This window comes from Alnus glutinosa, chromosome 5, assembly GCF_958979055.1.
Source record: "Alnus glutinosa chromosome 5, dhAlnGlut1.1, whole genome shotgun sequence".
Classification (NCBI taxonomy): Eukaryota; Viridiplantae; Streptophyta; class Magnoliopsida; order Fagales; family Betulaceae; genus Alnus; species Alnus glutinosa.
Window position 1 is genome coordinate 20,443,829 of NC_084890.1, and position 22,105 is coordinate 20,465,933.

Genomic DNA, 22,105 nt, shown 5'->3' on the forward strand with positions numbered 1-22,105 from the left:
TAGAATTTTTTTTCAACTTGTGGGTTTGTTTGTGAGTCTGAAATAGTTGAGCTACTTTCCGTCATGTTCCTCGATCTTAATATTTTTTGGTGTTGGTAGGCTCCTTTAATTTTGTACTCCATGAGCAAAATCCAATTTCTTTTTGACTTCTAGGATACTATCTTGTTCAAATGTTAATTCTATTGGTTTATTATTAGGTTATTGTTGCTTGCTCAATATTTACGTGCTTTTGATTTTTCTTGATAGCTATTGGAGGAAGGTGAGGAGGGAAAAGATAGCACGACCTTAAGATCAAAACTTGAACTCCCTGTGCAGGTTGTTTTGATAACTTTTCTTTGAGAATTTAGCTTTCTTAACGCTTCGTGTATTGTTTATCATTTGGAGTTGATTGGGACAACTGTCTAATTTTCCTGCTTTAGCTTCATCTTCCATATTGGAGTAGATCTTTGATGCATTTTATAGTTTGCGCGTATGAGCTTCCAAGTTACCATACAAGTAGCTAGATGCTCAATGTTTACCTTGCTATGGTGGGATCAACACTGGGTAGTAGTTTCCTAAGATCTTTGTTCTTAAGATTATTCTTGTTGTGATTCATTGTGGTGTTTGTGCTGATGAAGTAAGTCAAGCTGGAAGTAGGGGTGACAATTCGTGTTTGCGTGTCGGGTTCGAGTCGTGTCGAGGTCTGAGTATAAGATTATATAGGTCAACTATAACCCGATCTATTTAATTAAACGGATTAGACCCTCAACCGTGACCTATTAATTTCGTGTTGAATTTATTGGTTATGTCAAAAATTGCCGGGCCTAGTTAGAAGCAACTTATGTTTATTTGGGATTTAAGGGCAGATGGAGAGGGTATAAGCAATTGGAGGACAAGTAGCTAAAATCCCTATGTTTGGTAGGAGGGAGAGATGGGGTAGGGGGAGGCAAAACCCTACCCAGGCCACCAAACTCAATCTGCTCAAACGTGAGTGATTGGAGGAGGAAGAGCTGATTAGTGAAATGTCAGCTTGTTCCTTACTTCAAACCATTTAAATGAAAATGTAATGGTAAAGTTATGCCTTCATTTTCTCCTTCCTTGTTTCCTTCGCTCCAACCAAACAATTCCAAGGGGAAAAGCAACCCACCCAGCCCTCAAAACAGAACCCAAAGACCCAAAGGACCTAAACACCCAATAAACACCGAAAACCCACATGAAACCCAAATCCCAAATACATTAAAAGCCCCCATTATACACCCAAACCTGCCCCAAAAGCACCCCAACCCAACAAGACCCCCAAAACCCAAACAACCCTAAAAAAAAACCTGCAAACCCAAAACCTATGAGAACCACCCAAATTACATAGAAAGCCCAAACATAAAGCAAACTCGAAATATGAAAGAAAACCAGAGCTTTAGGAAAAAAAAAAAACTACATAGGCGACGGCGCATGAACCCATGTGGGCCGGAGCATCACTGGAACTGCTAGAGTGGTCACGAATTTGTACTTTGATAAAATCAGGTGGTTTGGGGCTAAAAACCTGATTCAGTTTAATTGTTCCCTACTGGAAGAATGGTTATGGCGTTATGCTTTGGAGAGGGAGGCTCTGTGGAGATTGATAATAGAAACTAAATATGATAGCTTAAGGGCAGGTTGCTGTTCTAAGAAGGTAACAATGCCATTTGGAGTGCGAGTGCATAAATATATAGGGAGGGGGTGGGAAACTTTTTCAACATTTGTTAGGTATAGGATGGGTGGTGGGTCAAAGGCCAGTTTTTGGCATAATGCATGGTGTGAGGACCAACCATTGAAGATTTCTTTTTGAGACTTGTTTAGTATTCTACGTTGTAAAGACGCATGTGGCGGATGATATGCAGCTTCGAAATGGAAGCATTCAATGGAACATAATTTTTACATGACTCATATATGATTGGGAGGTGGAGTTGGTCTCCTCTTTCTTTGCATTCTCCTCTTTCTTTGGGATGCGCTTTTTTAATGAGATTATATTACTTGTAAAAAAAATTTATTCAATAAAGTGGAGTCGGTGGACTAGCTCTAACCCATAAGGCTTTTGGCTTATTTGTGATGTGCGAGGCGATACAAGTAGAATTGGGTTTGTGAGCAACAGACTTTGCAAGCTTCGGTAGCTCAAGTAAGGGAAGCCCCTCATTCTTGCGAGCGAACAAGCATTATTTCATGCCTGTTTTTGTGTTTATGTCTATTGGCGGTCAAGGATGGTGCAGTGAACATACATTATTTCATTTCGTGCGGAAATTCATTACTGCTTTTCAAATTGTTAAATTATCAGTTATCCCAAAAACTTAATTTGATTGGAAGAGATAAATTTAATCATTTAATTAATATTCTAACTCTCCCTCATCAAGTGAGGCCCAACACATGAAATATTTAATTGAAATAGAGGATGAATTGTACAGTCAGGGTTCTATGATACCATGTTATCCCAAAAGCTGAACTTGACAGGAAGAAGTGAATTTAATATTTTAACAGAAAAAAAAGAATGAAAGAAGAAAATCATTGAAATGAAAGGCATTCATTTTAGCTTCAATCTCATGCTATGTTTAAAACTTTCAATAAACGTATTATAGTTCCTTGTATCAGTTATGTTTAAGATGATTGAAACGCTTAAAGTTTCATCAGCTAACTTGGACTTTCAGAGCTACATGTGTATGTATTATTTTGGTTTGACAGAAAATGGGCTTTATGTGATGTCCCGAATATTATTTGCCCTTTTAAGAATAAATTTAATGGGATAAATGACGAAAATTAAATTGACGACTGAAAAATACAATAGGACGCGCAAAGAATATTTTATGGACCAAAGAAATAATTTGTATAAAAGAAAATAAATGAGAAAAAAATGAAAAATTAAATTCGGCGTGTCTGGACGTGAATTGGTCCGTCCGGACGGCCTTTGATGGTCGCGCGTCCGAACGCCTGCTTTGATGCGTCCGGACGGCCTGCTATGTGGCCCACGTCTTCTTAAACGGCGCGCGTCCGGACGGTGGTTAGTGCCCGTCCGGACGGCCTTCTTAAATGGCGCACTTCCGGACGGCTTGTGATGCCTGTCCGGACAGGGTCCGAATTAAAGAGAGGGCAGAACACCCTTTTCTTCTTGGCAGCTCGATTTTCTTCCCTATTTCTATACGGGTTTTCACCTAAAAACCGTGATATCTTGAAATCTAGCCGTCCAATCTTAGATCCGACTTCGATAACGTAATCCTCGAAGCCCAATCTACGTTTTGACCGAACGTTTTGAGGTAAATCGCTAAACTCGCATTTTTGGAGATTTTTAATAAATCTTGTAGAAATGAGTTTAACTTGACATTTTCTCTAGGTTTGGTGTGGTTTGGAGTTGTTAGGAGCTTCCCGAGCATTTGGTCTTTGCTTGGTGAATTTTTGGTAAGTTTTTCATAGACATTAGTTTTTGGGTATTTTGCTAAAATGATATTTTATTGTGATTAACCCTAAGTAATGCTTATGGGTTAGCAATATTGAGTTTAATAAAGTGATTAGATTTTAGATAAATGTTTAGGAATTTTAGAGTTTTATGGGTAAATTAGCAATGTGGCTTTTTGAGCTATTCAAAATGCTACCTAGTGTGATTATTAGTTAGAATGCTAATTAATACAATGTATTGTATTTTTAGCGGCGCTTTACGGTTGAGCTTAGAGTCGTTTGGATATTGGGAGTAGAAGCGATCTAAGGTGAGTATTCTACTCACTGAGAAAATATATATTTTTATATGTAATAGATTGATAAAAATATATATATATTATGAAACCGAACCGACCATATGATGAAATATATGCTTTGAGATAATTTGATTAGTTTCGATTTTGTTTAAACTATATCAATGATGTTTAAGAATTGATGCATGAGTGAAGAGTGTTGAATTGATTTAAAGTGTTTGAATATGTTCTGCAGTTGAGATTTAAATTATGCAAGATTGTTTGAGAACATGTCATGTTGGGACTGTTTAGGTTTTATGAAGAAACTATGTTTTGAATGATTTCAAAGTGTTTGATAAAATGTTGGATTTGTTTAGTTTTAAGGGAACATGGTTTAGCAATTGCATGATTTTATAGCATGATACAGTAGTGAAACATATACTGGTCAAGCACAGAGCATGTAGTATAGGGCATACATCAACAGCAGTATCAGTATATCAGTATCAACATATCAATATTAGCAGTATCAGCATACCCAGTTTCATGCATATCATGTATAAGTTCAGTATAACATTGTTTTATGAGTGATGTTTTTATGTTATGAGTAGCTTTTACTAGACGTGTTGGTATGCATAAGTGTCTTAAATGGAAAGCACTTATGCATATCTCTATCGGATAGTTGTATGTGTTAAGATGTCATGCATTGAACTTGAAAGTACATGGATGCATGACTGCCCAGGTGCAAGTAATGGCATGTCTATGAGTAAGAAGGTTGACTGTTATTGTTCTTCAGGAAAGATGTGTTAGCATAATTGAGTTTAACTCTAGCGCTCTCATGATCTACTGACGTTCAAGGCACGAAGCTGAAATACGATTAGAGATGGTGTTGTGAGTGTTTTGTTAAAGGATGTTATCCTAGTATGGAAGAGTAAGATGCCATGTTTTATTGCTTAAGACTTATGTGTAGACGTGATATCTGTGATGGAGTGATCGTGTGCACATATGTCTGAGCCACCATTGAAAAGTATTATTATAGAAGGGTCTATATGTAGAATCTTTCAACTGGAACTTCTATATATTTTCACAGCTATATAGTATGTTTTAAATGTTTTAAATGTTTTCTGGATAGTCGGTGTTTGCTGTATTAGCTATTGGTAAATTGTAGTTGATATAGTGCTCGTACGACTGAAAATAAAATAAAGGTTGGTTCTTTGTGAAAACTCAGTTAGTTTAATATCACTGATGTCTTAGTATGTTTTATACTGAGGCGGTGAACTCATTCTTTCACCTATGCCGATGTGGATACCACCACAACCGTGTAGATGATATTCCTGCGATTGCAGGTATTCCTGAGGCGGATGATGATCCGGATGATCCGGTAGCATACTATTGGGGTTACTACGATTGAAGCCCGTAGCAACAGTCGTAGTGGGATAGGACTATGGTGTCCTTGTTTTGAGTACTTTTGTTTATGGCTTGTGACGTACGTGTCACTCATTATTTTGTAATAGTTATATGTATAGTTAAGCCTTAAACAGATAGACTTGTGTTATGGTTCACTTTTGTATAGATAATAGGTTTATTTATAGTCATGCTTTTCCGCTATGTTTGATGGTATCATTATTTATTCCGCTGTAGATGTAACTCTGTATATCAGGTGCATGTTATGGGGCATGTGCCTATGTTGGCTGAGCGACATGTAGTCGTGCCACTGCGATGACTCGTTTTACATTTTATATTAAAAAAAAAAAAACGGGTCGCCACACTTTATTTATTGCCTTACTGGAAATGATTGGAAAATGAATCAATTAAATATCCATAATTTTCATTTTATGCCATTATGCATCTCTTTGATCGATTCAATATTTGCAGTTGATTCTCGTTGATTAGTTATACCACATTTTCCTCTTGGTGCATTCCTCCCTTTCATTTTGACATATAATTTGCTTTCAGGCAGTTTTGAGTGTGCAGGCCCCTGCGGAACATTCCAAGGAAGTGAATGATTGTAAGAATCTGATAAAGACGTTGGTCATGGGTAATTGATCCTCTTTCATTAATTTCCTTCTTTCTTTTATGTAATACATATTAATGAATAGTCTTAGAGAATCAGGAATCTTGATTCTTCATTTTCTCATAGTTGATTTTTAACTTCCTGTCTGCCAGTTTTGATTTGCTTACATTACTGCAAAAATGCCCTTGGATGATTTTTCTCTTTTTTTATTTTTTTTTTATCTTCCTAAAAATATTATCAATGGCTGTATACGTTATCAGGAATGAAGACTATCATATGGAGCATCACTCATGCACATCTGCCCCGTTCACAGGTTTTTTTATTATCAAATTTATTAGTTCCTGATGTTTAGGGCTGACATTTGTTATCTCATACACTTGCCCAAAACAAAAAGCATTTGTTATCTCATATAATGTTTCTGATTGTTAAAGTTTCTCCTTCCAACATTGAAATCGCCCACAGGTGCTTGTTTCACCACCATCAAATTTACCTGCACCTCAAGCATTTAAAGGGTTGAGAGAAGATGAGGTACTATTCATAAGATGCCAAAACCCATAGTAGATCTCTTGGCGTGATTAACTTGTTCTGACTTAATTATTTTTGTTAGGTATGGAAAGCTTCCGGTGTTTTAAAGAGTGGTGTGCATTGCTTAGTGCTCTTCAAAGAGGAGGAGGAAAGGGAAATGCTTCATCTCTTCTCTCAGATTTTGGCTATCATGGAACCTCGAGATCTTATGGACATGTTCTCGTTGTGTATGTCAGAGCTTTTTGAGTGCATGATTTGCAACACTCAACTTGTCCATATATTTTCTACCCTTCTACAAGCCCCTAATAAAGTATATCGGCCATTTGCTGATGTTTTGGTTAGTTTCCTTGTAAGCAGCAAACTTGATGTTTTGAAGCAACCAGATTCGCCTGCAGCAAAATTGGTTTTGCATCTATTTCGATATATATTTGGTTCTGTTACTAAAGCACCTTCAGATTTCGAACGCATTTTGCAACTTCATGTGCCTGTTATAATGGAAGTTTGCATGAAAAATGCCACTGAAGTTGAAAGGCCTCTTGGTTATATGGAACTTCTTCGCATAATGTTTCAGGCAATTGCAGGATGCAAATTTGAACTTCTATTGCAAGACTTGATTCCTACGTTACAACCCTGCCTAAATATGCTATTATCTATGCTTGAGGGCCCAACTGGAGAAGATATGAGGGACCTTTTGTTGGAGTTGTGCTTAACCTTGCCTGCACGCTTAAGCTCGTTGTTACCATACCTTCCTCGTCTTATGAAGCCTCTTGTTTTGTGTCTTAGAGGAAGCGATGAACTTGTAAGTTTAGGTTTAAGAACATTTGAATTTTGGGTAGATAGTTTAAATCCTGACTTTCTAGAACCTAGTATGGCCAATGCTATGTCTGAGGTGATTTTAGCCTTATGGTCTCACTTGAGGACTCCACCCTATCCGTGGGGTGCAAAAGCATTGCAACTCCTCGGCAAGTTAGGTGGTCGTAACAGACGCTTTCTCAAAGAGCCCCTTGCACTTGAGTGCAAGGAGAATCCAGAGCATGGTCTGCGCTTGATTCTTACATTTGAGCCTTCAACGCCGTTTTTGGTGCCATTGGATCGGTGCATAAATCTTGGTGTAGCAGCTGCAGTGCATAAAAATGGTGCCATGGATTCTTTCTACCGAAAGCAGGCTCTAAAATTCCTTCGTGTCTGCTTATCATCTCAGCTTAATTTGCCAGGAAACATTACTTCTGAAGAATATACAGCCAAGCAATTGTCGACTTTGTTAGTTTCTGCAGTTGATTCATCTTGGCGGAGGTCTGAAGCATCAGATATAAAGGTTAATTTTATATTATTGTGATGCTTCATAAATAATAAAAGGCCTTACACTTATTAATAAAATTTTCTTACTTATCAAAAATAAATTGCTGAAATCTAGTCTTTTAGGTCTTTTCAACCTTTTAGTGTCCAATTTTTATTCTTCTGTAATAATTGTGTTTTATTTTCCCCTTTGTCGTTTAGTTTTGTTGATTTCCTTGTTTGTTTTTCTCTTCCTACTTAGGTGTTTCCTTTTGTATACATCTGGTGTACTTAAGGGTGTCTTGCGCTTTCAATAAGGCTAGATTTACTTATAAAAAAAATGTTTTATTTATTTATTCATATCACATTGAGTGTATTTGGACTAGGAGTTTTCTTTGGTGAAAACTGGTGTTAGAGTGAAACATACAATTGGTCGGTTAATTTTTCTAATCGTCGCCATCCTATTATTGGGTGTCATTATGGTTGTCATCTGCATAAGGTAGTGCTTCAATTAGGTCTTAAATTTCAGGAGGTTAATTGTAATAATCTGATTGTGGACTTTTTAGATTTCTGACACAGTTAGGGTGGCTGCATCTCTTGTATACTTTTTGTGTACAAGGGCTTTGCCTCTTCTTATAAATTATTTTTCATAAAAAAAAAATTGTGTTTGGACTAAAAAAGTCGCTAATCTGGTTTTAAGAAAAGTAATCTAAATTTGGGTACATTTGGGAACTGAATAGCTACTTTTCTGAAGAGTCTTTCATTCTTATTCAAAAAGCAGTGTACTTAGATTTATAAATGGCAAAGTGCAACAAATTTGTGAGGGTCTTGTCATTTAGTTCCTTATGATTGGACATACTATATTGTTAGGAAAGGCAAGACCCACATGATGTTGGGTTGTATGCTTTGGTGGTTTTTGTGGGTTGTTTCTCGGGTTCTTAGGTTTTCTCCTTGTGTGATTGTTTTGGTTATTTTGTGGGTGCTTTTGGTTGGGCGCTTTTGTGGGTTGTTTTTGGATGTTGCTTTGGTTTTTGGTGGGTTTTTCAGGTTAGCATTGGTTTCTCCTATGTATACCACCCGTGTACATAGGGCCCTTTACACTTTTTTTCTCAATAAAATTTTCTTACTTATCAAAAAATAATCTGTTGTCTGCATAGTTCAAATTTTCATGCTAAATCACACTTTTGGTTTAATTTTATAGATTATGATACATACATGATTTGTTTGCTTTTATGGTGGTGGTTACTCATAGTGGTAGAAGCAAATGATCAACACTACACATTTGAGTTTCTGAATAGTGAAGAGCAACAAATTTTGTGAGGGTCTTGTCATTCAGTTGCTAATGTTTGTACATACTACATAGTTAATAATCTGTTGTCTACATAGTTCAAATTTTCATACTAAATAACACTTGTGCAATTTTTTAATTGATTATGGTGCCTACATGATTTGTTTGCTTTTTGGTGATGGTTACTCATTGTGGTAAAGGCAATTGACCCATAGTGTCCTTGTTTTGCTCTATTGTTGGATGCATTCTTATAGGTTTTTCCTTTTGTGGTGGAAGTTACGATTGCTTTTCATTCTCTCTCTCTCTCATTCCCCCTCTCTCATTGGGTGCATTAGTGTTATGTTTATTCAGATTTACTATTTTTGGATTTATATTCTCCAAATGTCCTTTCTTCTCTCTTATATATTTATTTTAAACTTATACTCAAAAGATTCGGTATCATTATTTTATTTTAAAATCTACTGGCATTGTGATGTTAAATGATGCTCTAATGCAGGCTGACTTGGGTGTAAAGACAAAGACCCAACTTTTGGCTGAGAAATCTGTTTTCAAGATTCTATTAATGACCATTATTGCTGCCGATGCCGAACCGGATCTTCATGATCCTAAAGATGATTTTGTTTCCAATGTTTGCCGCCATTTTGCAATGATATTTCACATTGATTCCTCCTCATCAAATGCTTCGATTGCAACTGCTGCACTTGGGGGTTCTGTGCTTTCATCAAATGTTAGTGTTAGTTCCAGGTCAAAGACTGGTACTTATTTGAACTTGAAAGAGTTAGACCCTCTGATATTTTTAGATGCTTTAGTTGATGTGCTAGCAGATGAAAACAGGCTCCATGCCAAAGCTGCTCTTAATGCATTGAATGTCTTTTCTGAAACACTTCTGTTCCTTGCTCACTCAAAACATGCTGATCTGCTGATGTCAAGAGGCCCGGGGACACCAATGATTGTTTCTAGTCCCTCTATGAATCCTGTTTATTCACCACCCCCAAGTGTTCGAATTCCTGTCTTTGAGCAGCTTCTACCTCGCCTTTTGCACTGTTGCTACGGAAGTACATGGCAAGCCCAAATGGGAGGTGTTATGGGACTTGGTGCTTTGGTTGGAAAGGTCACTGTTGAGATTTTATGCCTTTTCCAAGTAAGAATTGTGCGTGGGCTGGTATATGTTGTTAAAAGGCTTCCTATTTATGCTAGCAAAGAGCAGGAAGAGACAAGTCAAGTGCTTGCTCAGGTTCTTCGTGTAGTGACTAACGTTGATGAAGCAAACAGTGAACCACGCAAGCAAAGTTTTCAAGGAGTGGTTGAATTTCTTGCTTCAGAGTTGTTCAACCCCAATGCATCTTTTATTGTGCGAAAGAATGCGCAGTCATGTTTGTCACTTTTGGCTAATAGGACTGGTAGTGAGGTATCTGAATTACTTGAGCCTTTATATCAACCTTTGCTTCAGCCGCTTATAATGCGGCCTCTACGATCAAGAACTGTTGAACAACAGGTAAACTTTGTTTCTAATGGTCAGTTTTAGAAATTTATCAATTTGCTTCTCTTATTTGATTGATGGCATTTAGGTTGGGACAGTTACAGCTTTGAATTTCTGCCTGGCCTTGAGGCCACCTCTTCTCAAGTTGACTCCAGAATTAGTTAATTTTCTGCAAGAAGCATTGTCAATAGCAGAGGCTGATGAAACTGTCTGGGTTGTGAAGTTCATGAATCCAAAAGTGGCCACATCATTAAATAAACTCCGAACAGCTTGCATTGAACTATTGTGTACGACAATGGCATGGGCAGATTTTAAGACTCCAAATCATTCTGAATTGCGTGCAAAGATTATTTCCATGTTTTTCAAGTCATTGACATGTCAGACGCCAGAAATTGTTGCTGTTGCGAAGGAGGGCTTGCGACAGGTTTTGTTGAGCTTCTATCATATTGGTTGATTTATTTGTTCTTATTATCTTGATGATGAATATGTGTGGCTTTAAATTATGATGAGCGTAAAATGCATTTTCTAGTGGAGTATTGTCTATCTTTTGGTACAGCTAATAAATTCATTTTAAACTTATTTGTGTACTTGACCATCTGGTCTTGATCATCTGCCATATTGCTTTACCATTTCCAGTAAAGCAATATGATGTTTGTTGTTGAACTGTAAGTTGACAGACAAAAGGTCATCTTAATTTTTTAGAATTCTATGTTTTAATAATATGTGTGCATGGTGCATGCTTGGTATGCTTCCATTGGGATTGTTTTATAATTTTCTCAAGCTATTTTTCATTGTCATTTAGGTTATTAATCAGCAAAGGATGCCCAAAGAACTTCTGCAGAGCAGCCTCAGGCCTATTTTAGTCAACTTAGCTCATACCAAGAACCTCAGCATGCCTCTTCTGCAAGGCCTGGCCCGCCTGCTTGAGCTTTTCTCGAATTGGTTTAATGTTACCTTGGGTGGCAAGTTGTTAGAGCACCTTAAGAAATGGTTGGAGCCAGAAAAGCTTGCACAGAGTCAAAAGTCATGGAAGGCAGGTGAAGAACCGAAAATTGCAGCGGGTAATGCATCTAGATTTCATCTGTTATGGTAAAGAGTTGGTTATACACCTACACAAACTCCCACTTGCTTGTACTGATGATATCATGTCTATCTCTGTTCCAAGCAGCTATTATTGAGCTTTTTCACCTGCTTCCCGCGGCCGCATCAAAGTTTCTTGATGAACTTGTAACCTTGACAATTGAATTGGAAGGAACACTACCACCAGGACAAGTGTACAGTGAGATTAACAGTCCATATCGTCTTCCACTAACTAAATTTTTAAATCGATATGCAACAGCTGCTGTTGAATATTTTCTCAATCGATTAAGTGAACCAAAATACTTCAGGCGGTAAGGTGTACAGCGATGAATAAGTTGAATTTCTGATTTCATTATAGATCAGTTATTAACTTCTTTCCTCTGTTTGTAAAATTCAGGTTTATGTATATAATCCGATCCGATGCTGGCCAGCCGTTGAGAAATGAGCTCGCAAAGTCACCACAGGAGATACTGCGAAATGCCTTCCCAGAATTTGCCCCAAAATCTGATGTAGCTATGACTCCAGGAACTTCAGGTACACCTGCTGCAATATTAGGCAACGAAGGCCTTGTTACTCCGCTATCTGATACTTGTAATCCAGCATCTGCCCCCTCTAGTGCAGCTTCAGATGCTTATTTTCAGGGACTTGCACTTATCAAAACATTGGTCAAATTGATACCTAGCTGGTTACAGGATAACCGTCCTGTCTTTGATACCTTGGTACTTGTTTGGAAGTCACCTGCAAGAATATCTCGTATGCATAGTGAGCAGGAGCTGAATTTATTGCAAGTGAGTTTATTTTTATTTGCACAAGTCATGAAATTTCTGCTCTTTTGTTCTTTTGTTAGTGAGAGATCCTCATATAAAATCTTTCCTTCTCCCTGATTTAAGATTATACTAGATGCCTGTTTCATTGTATCTAATGAAACCCTGTTCTTTTTCCACTGTGACTAATTATCCAATTAACCTTTACTCGTCTCATTATTGAATATGTACCTTTTCAGTTTTCTATGTGAATTTTCCATATAAATTTTTTTGCATGTCAGTTAACTGTTAACTAAGACTTGTTTTCATCACAATTGCTGAAATGCAGGTGAAAGAAAGCAAATGGCTTGTCAAATGCTTCCTGAATTATTTAAGACATGACAAAACAGAAGTCAATGTTCTTTTCGATATACTCTCCATCTTCCTGTTTCATACCCGCATTGATCATACATTTCTGAAGGAGTTTTATATCATTGAGGTACTTTAATTATTGGATCTGATAAGAGTTCTTTGTCATATTTTAATTATTCATGTCATCATTTACTAGGGTGACCAATCGTACTTTTTGCGTTCTGTTGTAAGGGATGCGTTCCCTGTAGGGGTGCAGTTTCGGTTTGATGGAGAGCTGGTTCTTTGTGGTGACGAAGTCCTTCCGATTCTCGGTGGAAGCAGGGTCTGCTGAACTTCTGGTGGAGGAAAAGAGGAAAGGGTTTTCAGGATTTGCTGTTTTTGGGTTGAGCTACACTGCTTGGGTGCTGTCGAGGGTGGAAGAAGTTTTGGGCAATCCCGAGATCGAGGATTTTGTCAAATCCTTTAGGGAGGGGTCTAAGGCGACCATCACTCGGATAGGTGAAAACAAGTATGGGCTGTTCTTGGAGGTAGACGTAGGAGGCCGGAGAGGGTGTATTCTCTTTCCTGAAGGTCGGGATGGGCGAGGGTGGAGCCGTGTTTATGGGGAGTTATGGCTTTTCTGGGAACCACGGTTGGGTCTTCGTCTTCAGGCGGTCTTCCATCCTCTGGTGGTCCTCCGTCGGGAGTTAAGCTGGGGAAAGGAATAGGACGTCTATCGTTTGCGTAGTTGGTGAGTTTAGCAGCAACTGTCTCTGCCTTGGGTTGTTGGCTTCCGGCTTAGAACTCAGGATCTAGGGGTGTGGCAAAGATTGTTGACGTTAGGCCTTTGTCGGACTGGTGCGACTTGGAGAGGATTCAGCTGCTTGGTATGCAGATGGAGGTGATCTGTCAGGTGATAGATTGCTCCACTCTGGAGAAGCAAGTGGTTGGTCCCTTAGGTACGGACCATCGTGTAGATGATCATATCAGGTCCCGAGGTTGTGTTTGTAGACCGGCTGGCGCAGGGATTCTATTGTTGAGGACGACGTTTCACTGCAAGGGGATGGCGTGTTTGGAGTGTTTGAGAAGGTTTTTGAAATTTTGGGTCGCTTCTCCAAGTCGCTGGCTTGGGCTTGTGGTTTTTCGAAACATTTGGGCTTTAAGTCTTTGTTTGGGTTTAAACGAAGGGTTGGCTTTGTGGCGGGCCGGGTGCTTAAGAGAGTTAAGTCTGTTTTCAAAGGGTTTCGGTTTCGGGCTGGGGCAAAAGTGATTAAGCCCAATGCCAAGGTGGACGTTGTTTCTGGCCATAAGCTGTCTTTGGATTTTGGTGCGGTTTTGGGGCGGGGATCGGGTCTGAGATGTTTTCAACGTCCGACGGAGGTCCTTGGGAGTGCTAATCGGCCGGAGATGACGTTGACGGCAGATTCTGGGGTGGATCTGGGTCTGTTACCTTCCGGGGGTTGGCAACTCGTTCCAGTGGTCGAGTCTGTCAAGCAGGCTACCGTTCTTCCCCCCTGGTGGCGCCGGTGTTGCTTCCTTCGGTGCTTCTGAGTGATCTTCCTTCTAGGGTGCGGTCTTCTATGGACTTAAGTTCTTCCGGTTTAGGGCTCATCCGTCGGTAGGCAGTGGTTCTTCCGTTGGCTGCCACTGCCTTGGTGAGGTTGGGTATTGAGGACCCTCAGTTTGGTAAGTCTGGTGCCTCGTTTGGCGGTGCTAGGCATGCAGGGTTTGGGCGTCCTTCAGAAGACAACGTTTCTTCTGGTGCTCCTTCAGGAATTGTCCTTCGGCAGGCAGTGGTGCATTTGGATGCCCCTGCCTTGGTGAGGAATGTTGGTGGGGGTCCTCATTTTGGGAAGTTTGGAGGTCCTCTCGGGGTTTCGGCTGCCCTTCCCCATTTTCAGTGGGTTTTGTTTCCTCTGAGGTCAAGGCCGTTCTCCTCTGTGTATGGGTGTCTCCAGTTTTTTCCTGGTATGTCTTGGCGGGATCAGTAGTTGTCTGGGGTCTTTGAGGTGGGGGAATCTTCAAAGGGGGTCGGTCCGGAGGAAGGAGTTGTGGTTTACCCCAGGGTAGTGCAAGATACTAGGTTGTGTTAGTACACGAATCGTTTGCAGTTAATGGATTGCAAGTGCGAGGTCGATCCCATAGGGAATTGTGTTTTTGAAAACAGTTTTATGACTAAATTAATCAAATCCTAATCTAGTTTCAAAAATTAAGAGATTTTGATTTGAATAATAAAAAGAAAAAAAAAAAACTAAATAAAGTAAAATAAAACAAAACAAAAGGTACTAAGGTTTTGGAATCCACACCCACCAAATCATAGCAACATATTCTCATGTTCATCAATACACATCCGAAGTTCTCACCATACAACTCTTATGTATGTTCTACTATGCTTAAAAAAAATCATTAAATCATTCAATGAATCCGTTTTTTGCACAAATCACAAAAGATATCCGGTGTAAACCAAATCATCAAATGTATCTGTAGAACGAAACACAATGAATATCCAACGTTTTGATAAATAAAAACCCAAGCAATCAATTAAATGAAACTATTTCAAATCATCACATGTATCCGTAAATCACAATAGATATCCAAGAATCATATCAATAATTGAATTGAAGTAGAACAATTAGAAATAAAAAATTCATAAAATCAGATAGTATAAACTTACATGAAAATATTGTTGCTCTTCAATGGTGAAGCTTCATCCTCAACCTTAGTTGAAAATCTAGCAACACATGATTATTGAAAATAAAACCTATCCTAAAGAAAAACTAAACTAAAAAGAAAAGAATATATTTGGTCTCTTTACGCGCTTTGCTCAGGGTTTAGAGGTGGAGATGGTGATGTCCTTCTTTGAACAGTTATACTCTATTCGGGTTCGGCATGGGGAGGTTGATAGGGTGGTGTGCAATCTTTCTAAGAGGAGGAATTTTGAAGTGAAGACTTTCTATAAAGCTTTAGTTTGTCACGAGGCGGTTTCTTTTCCTTGGAAGGGTATATGGCGTGTTAAAGCTCTGAAGCGGGTGGCATTCTTTGTTTGGACAATAGCTTTAGGAAAAATTTTAACTCATGACAATCTACGTAGGCGTGGTATTGCGGTGATAGAGTGGTGTGTTTTGTGTAAGAAGCATGGGGAATCCGTTGATCACCTTCTTCTTCATTGTGACGTGGCACGGGTTGTTTGGAGTTCTTTTTATAGCTTGTTCGGGGTGGAGTGGGTTATGCCTAGTAGTGTCTTGGATTTATTGAGTGGTTGGGGCACTTTGCTGGGTCGTGGTCCTGTTTTCCGTATTTGGAAGCAAGTTCCTTTTGTGTTTTGTGCGGCTTGTGGCGTGAGAGAAATTCTAGACTTTTTGAAGATGTGGGGTACCGGTTGGGGCTCTTTGTAGAAATTTGCTTAATATGTTATATCTTTGAGTGTCGGCGCATAGCCCAAGTTGTATGTCGTTCGCTGATTTTTTACTTTATTGTTCGTTTCTTTCTTCTGATTAGGGGCACTTTTGTATACTTCCTATGTACTAGGGTTACGCCCCTCTGCGATTTCTAATGAATTTTTTACTTATATAAAAAAACAAAGCTTCTCACCCTTTTTCTTGTGGCTTAGAGGTCTATTTATAGGGAGAAAACAAACCTTAAAAGCCCTAGAATTTCTAGTAAAATTGGAGGTTAGTCTTCTAGTTTGAGTAGGAGACTGAAAACTCAATTGAAGAAGGAAAAGGATTCCAAATTCGTCCAGATTTGCGATCTTTTATTGCTGGACACTTTTGGCATAGTAAACCTTCGAATTGGGAAAATTCTATTTCACAATGATTTGTAGTACTTTGAGTTAGCTTTTCAACGCCACTTGATTCACCTTAATCCGATTTTTGAGCTGAAAGTTATGGCCAAAATACTATGACATGTACAAAATTTGAAATTTAATCCAATCCGATTTTGACTCTAATTAGAGAAATTCCGATTTAGTCCTCTCCTTGATTTGGTTGAGCATAACTACATCATCTAGGTTTTCTCAAAGTGTGCTTTCTTCCAAACTTTATATTTTTTACCTTAAAGCTGTTGTTTTCTCTCAATGTCCTGTAAAACACTAGAATACCAAAACTAACCAAAAACATTAGAAAATAACAAGGCTAAAGGTTTAGCATATGCAAATTAGGGGTCCACATATGCAATATTTGGCACTCATCTGGGGTCGGTCCGAAGGAAGGAGTTGTGGTTCACCCCAGGGTAGTGCAAGATACTAGGTCGTGTATTGCATGATGGGGGTTTCGATCATGGGGTCTGAGAAGGGTTTTCTAGATTTCTTAACTTTGATTGAAGAGGATTAGCGCTATGACTCTGACTCTCATCCTAAGAAGGAAAAGAAGATAAAAAGGAAAAAGGGGAAAAGAGAGGTCAAGAATCTAGAATGCTCAATTAATTTTGATGTTAGGGGTGTGGGTTCCAGCCGGGTTAGAGGCAAGAAGTTGGGGGTTTGATGTAGCATTTCTCTTGTCTTTTGGGTTTTTTGGGTGTTCTTCCTGTGTTTTATGTTTTTATTTTGTTTTGGTGTCCTTTTTGTATACTTCCTGTATGCTTAGGGATGCCTTTATACTTTTTTAATGCAATTTCGTTTATTACCTATCATAAAAAAGGGTGACCAATTGTCATGCATTCTTTCAGGTTGCAGAAGGTTATCCGCCCAACATGAAAAAGGCGCTTCTCTTGCACTTTTTGAAGCTTTTCCAATCAAAACAACTTGGTCATGATCATTTGGTGGTTGTAATGCAAATGCTTATTCTCCCAATGCTTGCTCATGCCTTCCAAAATGGACATAGTTGGGAGGTCGTTGACCCTAATATTATAAGAACAATTGTTGACAAACTTCTTGATCCTCCAGAAGAGGTGCTTTCTTGACTTCATCCTCAACTTTTGTGTGTTTTGTGAATCTACTTGTCAATTCTGTTTATAACTAACAAAACTTGCATTATCTAATCATTTGAAACCAATAATTTAATGGTAGTTCTTTTTTTAATTAATATATCTCAACTATTCTGGACCTCTTTACTAGGTTTCTGCCGAGTATGATGAGCCTTTGAGAATAGAACTTTTGCAGCTCGCCACGCTGCTTCTTAAGTATCTCCAGAATGACCTTGTCCATCATAGGAAAGAGCTGATCAAGTTTGGCTGGAATCATCTCAAACGTGAAGATAGTGCCAGTAAGCAGTGGGCATTTGTGAATGTTTGCCACTTCTTGGAGGCCTATCAGGCCCCGGAAAAAATTATTCTCCAGGTATGGCTGTATAGACTATTAGACTTCATGTCTCTAGTGAATTATTATATCATAATGATATAATGAAATTTGTTAGTGCTGATTTTCTAATTTACCCAGGTTGCCGTCAATCAAAAAACTTAATGAACAATTTTTCTGTCTGAATCTATGTTTTCTGATGCTGTATGTTAATAATGTCAGAATTTGAGTATCGGATTATTCCTTTTTTTGGTGCCCCTGGTTCCTACCTTCAGCAGAATGCTGCCACCTCAGTTTTTTTTTCTGCAAAATCTGGAATAGTTGGGTTTTCTACTTTGTTGTCTATGGTCATATGAAACGCGGTTGTGCTCAAACATGCACCGTCATTTTTGCGCACAAAATATATAAAGCAAATGTTTCTATATGGTAATCTGACCCAGATTTGAAACTGCAGGTTTTTGTAGCACTTCTTAGAACTTGCCAACTGGAAAACAAAATGCTAGTCAAGCAGGCCCTTGATATACTAATGCCAGCACTACCTCGAAGGTTGCCTCTGGGGGATTCTCGTATGCCAATTTGGATACGGTACACAAAAAAAATTCTGGTTGAGGAGAGTCACTCAATTCCCAATTTGATTCACATTTTCCAGCTCATTGTTCGCCATTCAGATCTCTTCTACAGCTGCAGAGCACAATTTGTACCGCAGATGGTGAATTCAGTCAATCGCCTTGGATTGCCATATAACACCACAGCAGAAAACAGGCGTCTTGCCATTGAACTTGCTGGACTGGTGGTTGCTTGGGAAAGGAAAAGGCAAAATGAAATGAAAGTAGTAACTGATAGCGATGTACCTGGCCAGAGCAGTGATGCCTTTAATCCTGGTTCTGCTGGTGCTGATCCTAAGCGTTCAGTGGAAGGGTCTAATTTTCCTGAATATTCAACCAAGAGAGTAAAAGTTGAGCCTGGTCTTCAATCCCTCTGTATAATGTCACCCAGTGGTGCATCATCAATCACTAACATTGAAACCCCTGGATCTGCTAGCCAACCTGATGCAGAATTCAAGCCAAATGCTGCTATGGAAGAAATGGTTATTAATTTTCTTATCAGGGTGAGGCTTTCTTTAGCTTGTGCTTTCATCTATGAGTTAGATCGACTGATGATGCCAGATTACAGTTTCATTGAAGTTACTGTCTAACCTGTTGATGTTCTGCTTGTTTGCGACTTTCTTTGCACTGTTGTCTAATTTGTAAATTTTACTGTAATCTATTTTCATTTGGTTCTTGACTTTGTTATATTGTCAATTTATTACTTCACATGTAACTCCAATTGATTTAGATTTGTGTGGTGTTCTGTTACAATTGATGGGTTAAAGGTTAAAAAGTCCGTCTCCCACTAATAGATAATCAATCCATCCAATCCCCTCCTATCCCATGATGCAGTACATGTCTGACTTGTATACAATGTATGTTAAAAGGCAGTTTCCTGAAATGCCTAAGTTGAGAATGCAGTTAACTAGAAAGAGTTACCGTCCTTTGCACTGGCCAACTTTGTTTTGGTGCCCAAGTGCCATGTCTTTCATCTTGAATAAATCTGAGTTTAACATAACGACATTTCTGCCTCCATTGATCTGTCTAAAATGTTGTGATGTTTTAATCATTCTGATGTTTGGTTTACTGCATTTACTTATCTTTTTGAGAACAGGTTGCGTTGGTGATTGAGTGTAAGGACAAGGAAGCAAGTGAAATGTACAAACAAGCTTTAGAGCTACTTTCACAAGCCTTCGAAGTGTGGCCTACGACCAATGTTAAATTCAATTATTTAGAAAAGCTGCTGAGCAGTATTCAACCATCTCAGTCAAAGGACCCTTCCACTGCTCTTGCTCAGGGCTTAGATGTAATGAACAAGGTTTTGGAGAAGCAGCCACATTTGTTCATTAGAAACAACATCAATCGGATTTCTCAAGTATGTCCCCGCTCCCTTTATTTTAATTGATAGGTCTAATGACCAAAATTTTCATATTCATCATTGGTGCTATTTGTGTTCCTCTTTTTTTTTTTTTTTTTTTGTAGATTCTTGAACCCTGTTTCAAGCACAAAATGTTAGATGCTGGAAAGTCATTGTGCTCACTGTTGAAGATGGTCTTTGTTGCTTTTCCCCTAGTAGCAGCCACTACACCACATGATGTTAAACTATTGTACCAGAAGGTTGACGAGCTGATACAGAAGCACATTAATGCTATCACAGCTCCTCAAGTATCTAATGAAGATAGCACTGCTAGTTCAATTAGCTTTGTGCTGCTTGTCATTAAAACCTTGGCAGAGATACAGAAGAACATCGTTGACCCTAACATCTTGGTTCGTATTCTTCAGCGCCTGGCACGAGATATGGGATCATTAGCAGGCTCTCATCTGAGACAAGTATGCCCTTATTTTCTTGTTTGTTTTCAATGGAGAGGTCAAATTTATAACACCCCCCCCCCCCCTCCCTCTTTCCCTTTTGTGTTTTGACTTGTTTTTATTCAAACATAACTTGAGTTTTCTTGTTTTGCAAGGATTACTCATTTACATGACCACTGATTGGACCGTTGTCGAATCTTTTTTATTATGTATTCTATCCACTTATATTCGCTTTCTCTTTGATATATCCCCTACCTTGCCAATGCCAATACCAATTTTGGTTTTGTTCCAGAATGTTGGATTTCTTTCCACCTGGTGTCTCCATGCTTCTGTTCCTGCAATTTTTTTTTTTCATATTGCGTGTAGTCCATTGTGTTCATATGGTCATTACTGTTCATTTTTCTTTGTGCCCGTTTGTTTTAAGTGTAATCTTAATCATGTCAATTTTAATTTATGCACATCACTTTGGGTAGTGCAGAGTATTTCAGATACTCTCCACTACCCAAAGTATCTTATCAAAAGTATTTCAGATTTGTTTTTGAGGGTCAAAAGATGGAGTAGATAGAAGGGATTTCAGTGATAATATTTTCTCAGAACAGATTCTACACTGATAAATTTCCTTAGGAATTGGGTGTCAAATTATGAGCCTTCATTTCGTTTTTCAATCTTCAAATGAAATCAGACTCTGACCATTGTTAATTATTAGATATTTGTTTTTTCTTGGAAACTGTGAAGATGTCAATTTTTGGATCCATGGCCAACATTTTGCCACTCTGAGGTTGATGTGTCAGACCCATGTATAATGCAATTTGTCACAGTGATTATGTTTTATTAAGTTTGGCATATTATTAATCCCACTTTGGACAATCTTAGTAAGAGGCAAGTCATTGTGATTAATAGATGTATGTGTAAAAAGAATGGGGAGTTTGTGGATCATCTTTTGCTTCACCATGAGGTCGCTTGCATTTTATGGGATGCCATTTTTGATCGTTTCAGTCTATCTTGGGTTATACCTTGTCGGGTGGTAGATCTATTCGTTTTTTGGTGGATGGGTGATCGCTCTCGGAGTGCGGTGGTGTGGAAGATGGTTCCTTGCTGTCTTTTATGGTGCTTGTGGAGGGAACGTAACGATAGACAGTTCAAGGACAAAGAAAGAACCATTGAGGATCTCATTTCTTTTTTCTTTTATTCTTTGTACTCTTGGACGGCTGCGTTCCTTGCCCTTTTAGTGATTATTTATAATGATTTTCTTGTATTATTTTCCTCTTCTTCTTAGCTACCGTTCTTGTATACTCCCTGTGTACTTGATTGCATTTTGCGCTGTTAATAAAATTTCTCTTACTTATAAAAAAAAAAAAAATTAATCCCACTTGATGTTTGTGTCATAGTTGTACATTCTGCTCTTGGGGTCTTCTCCAAATTCTGATTTGCAAGTTCAAAGTTGAATGCCTTGTAATTCTTATTCACTAGGATCTTTATGTTTATTGGATATTATCACATCAACCGTGATTTTTACTTGACATGTTTTACTTTACTCATTTGTTGAATTACATTAAGCAAGCTACCATCCATATTCAGGGCCAGAGAACCGATCCTGATTCTGCAGTCACTTCTTCTCGACAAGGTGCTGATGTTGGAGTAGTCATCTCTAATCTAAATTCTGTTTTGAAACTTATAAGTGAGAGGGTCATGCTTGTTCCAGAGTGCAAACGATCCATAACTCAGATCTTGAATGCCTTGCTCTCAGAGAAAGGTACTGATTCTAGTGTGCTTCTCTGCATTCTTGATGTGATGAAAGGGTGGATTGAAGATGACTTCAGCAAGCAAGGCACATCAGTCATGTCAAATTCTTTTCTTGCTCCTAAGGAAATAGTTTCTTTTCTTCAGAAGCTTTCACAAGTTGATAAGCAAAACTTCTCCCCTAGTGCTCTAGAAGAGTGGGATAGGAAATATCTACAGCTTCTTTATGGAATTTGTGCTAATTCAAATAAGTAAGCAATATATTTTTAGTCAACTTGTATTATCCTCACCATGATTTTAACAGAATATTTTGAT

At 38.5% G+C, this 22,105-nt stretch overlaps 1 protein-coding gene across 1 annotated transcript in view; it reads left to right on the forward strand.

The window, feature by feature from the left end:
- Positions 1 to 22,105, forward strand: part of LOC133869067 (uncharacterized) — a 44,026-nt gene that overhangs the window by 14,342 nt on the left and 7,579 nt on the right. The window contains 17 exon segments of the mRNA XM_062306039.1: positions 247 to 315; positions 5,622 to 5,703; positions 5,940 to 6,008; positions 6,125 to 6,207; positions 6,287 to 7,519; positions 9,264 to 10,262; positions 10,336 to 10,671; positions 11,050 to 11,308; positions 11,416 to 11,638; positions 11,725 to 12,115; positions 12,420 to 12,569; positions 17,087 to 17,308; positions 17,475 to 17,696; positions 18,109 to 18,762; positions 19,356 to 19,616; positions 19,724 to 20,071; positions 21,629 to 22,041. Of these exon segments, the coding sequence (XP_062162023.1) occupies positions 247 to 315; positions 5,622 to 5,703; positions 5,940 to 6,008; positions 6,125 to 6,207; positions 6,287 to 7,519; positions 9,264 to 10,262; positions 10,336 to 10,671; positions 11,050 to 11,308; positions 11,416 to 11,638; positions 11,725 to 12,115; positions 12,420 to 12,569; positions 17,087 to 17,308; positions 17,475 to 17,696; positions 18,109 to 18,762; positions 19,356 to 19,616; positions 19,724 to 20,071; positions 21,629 to 22,041 (6,014 nt within the window).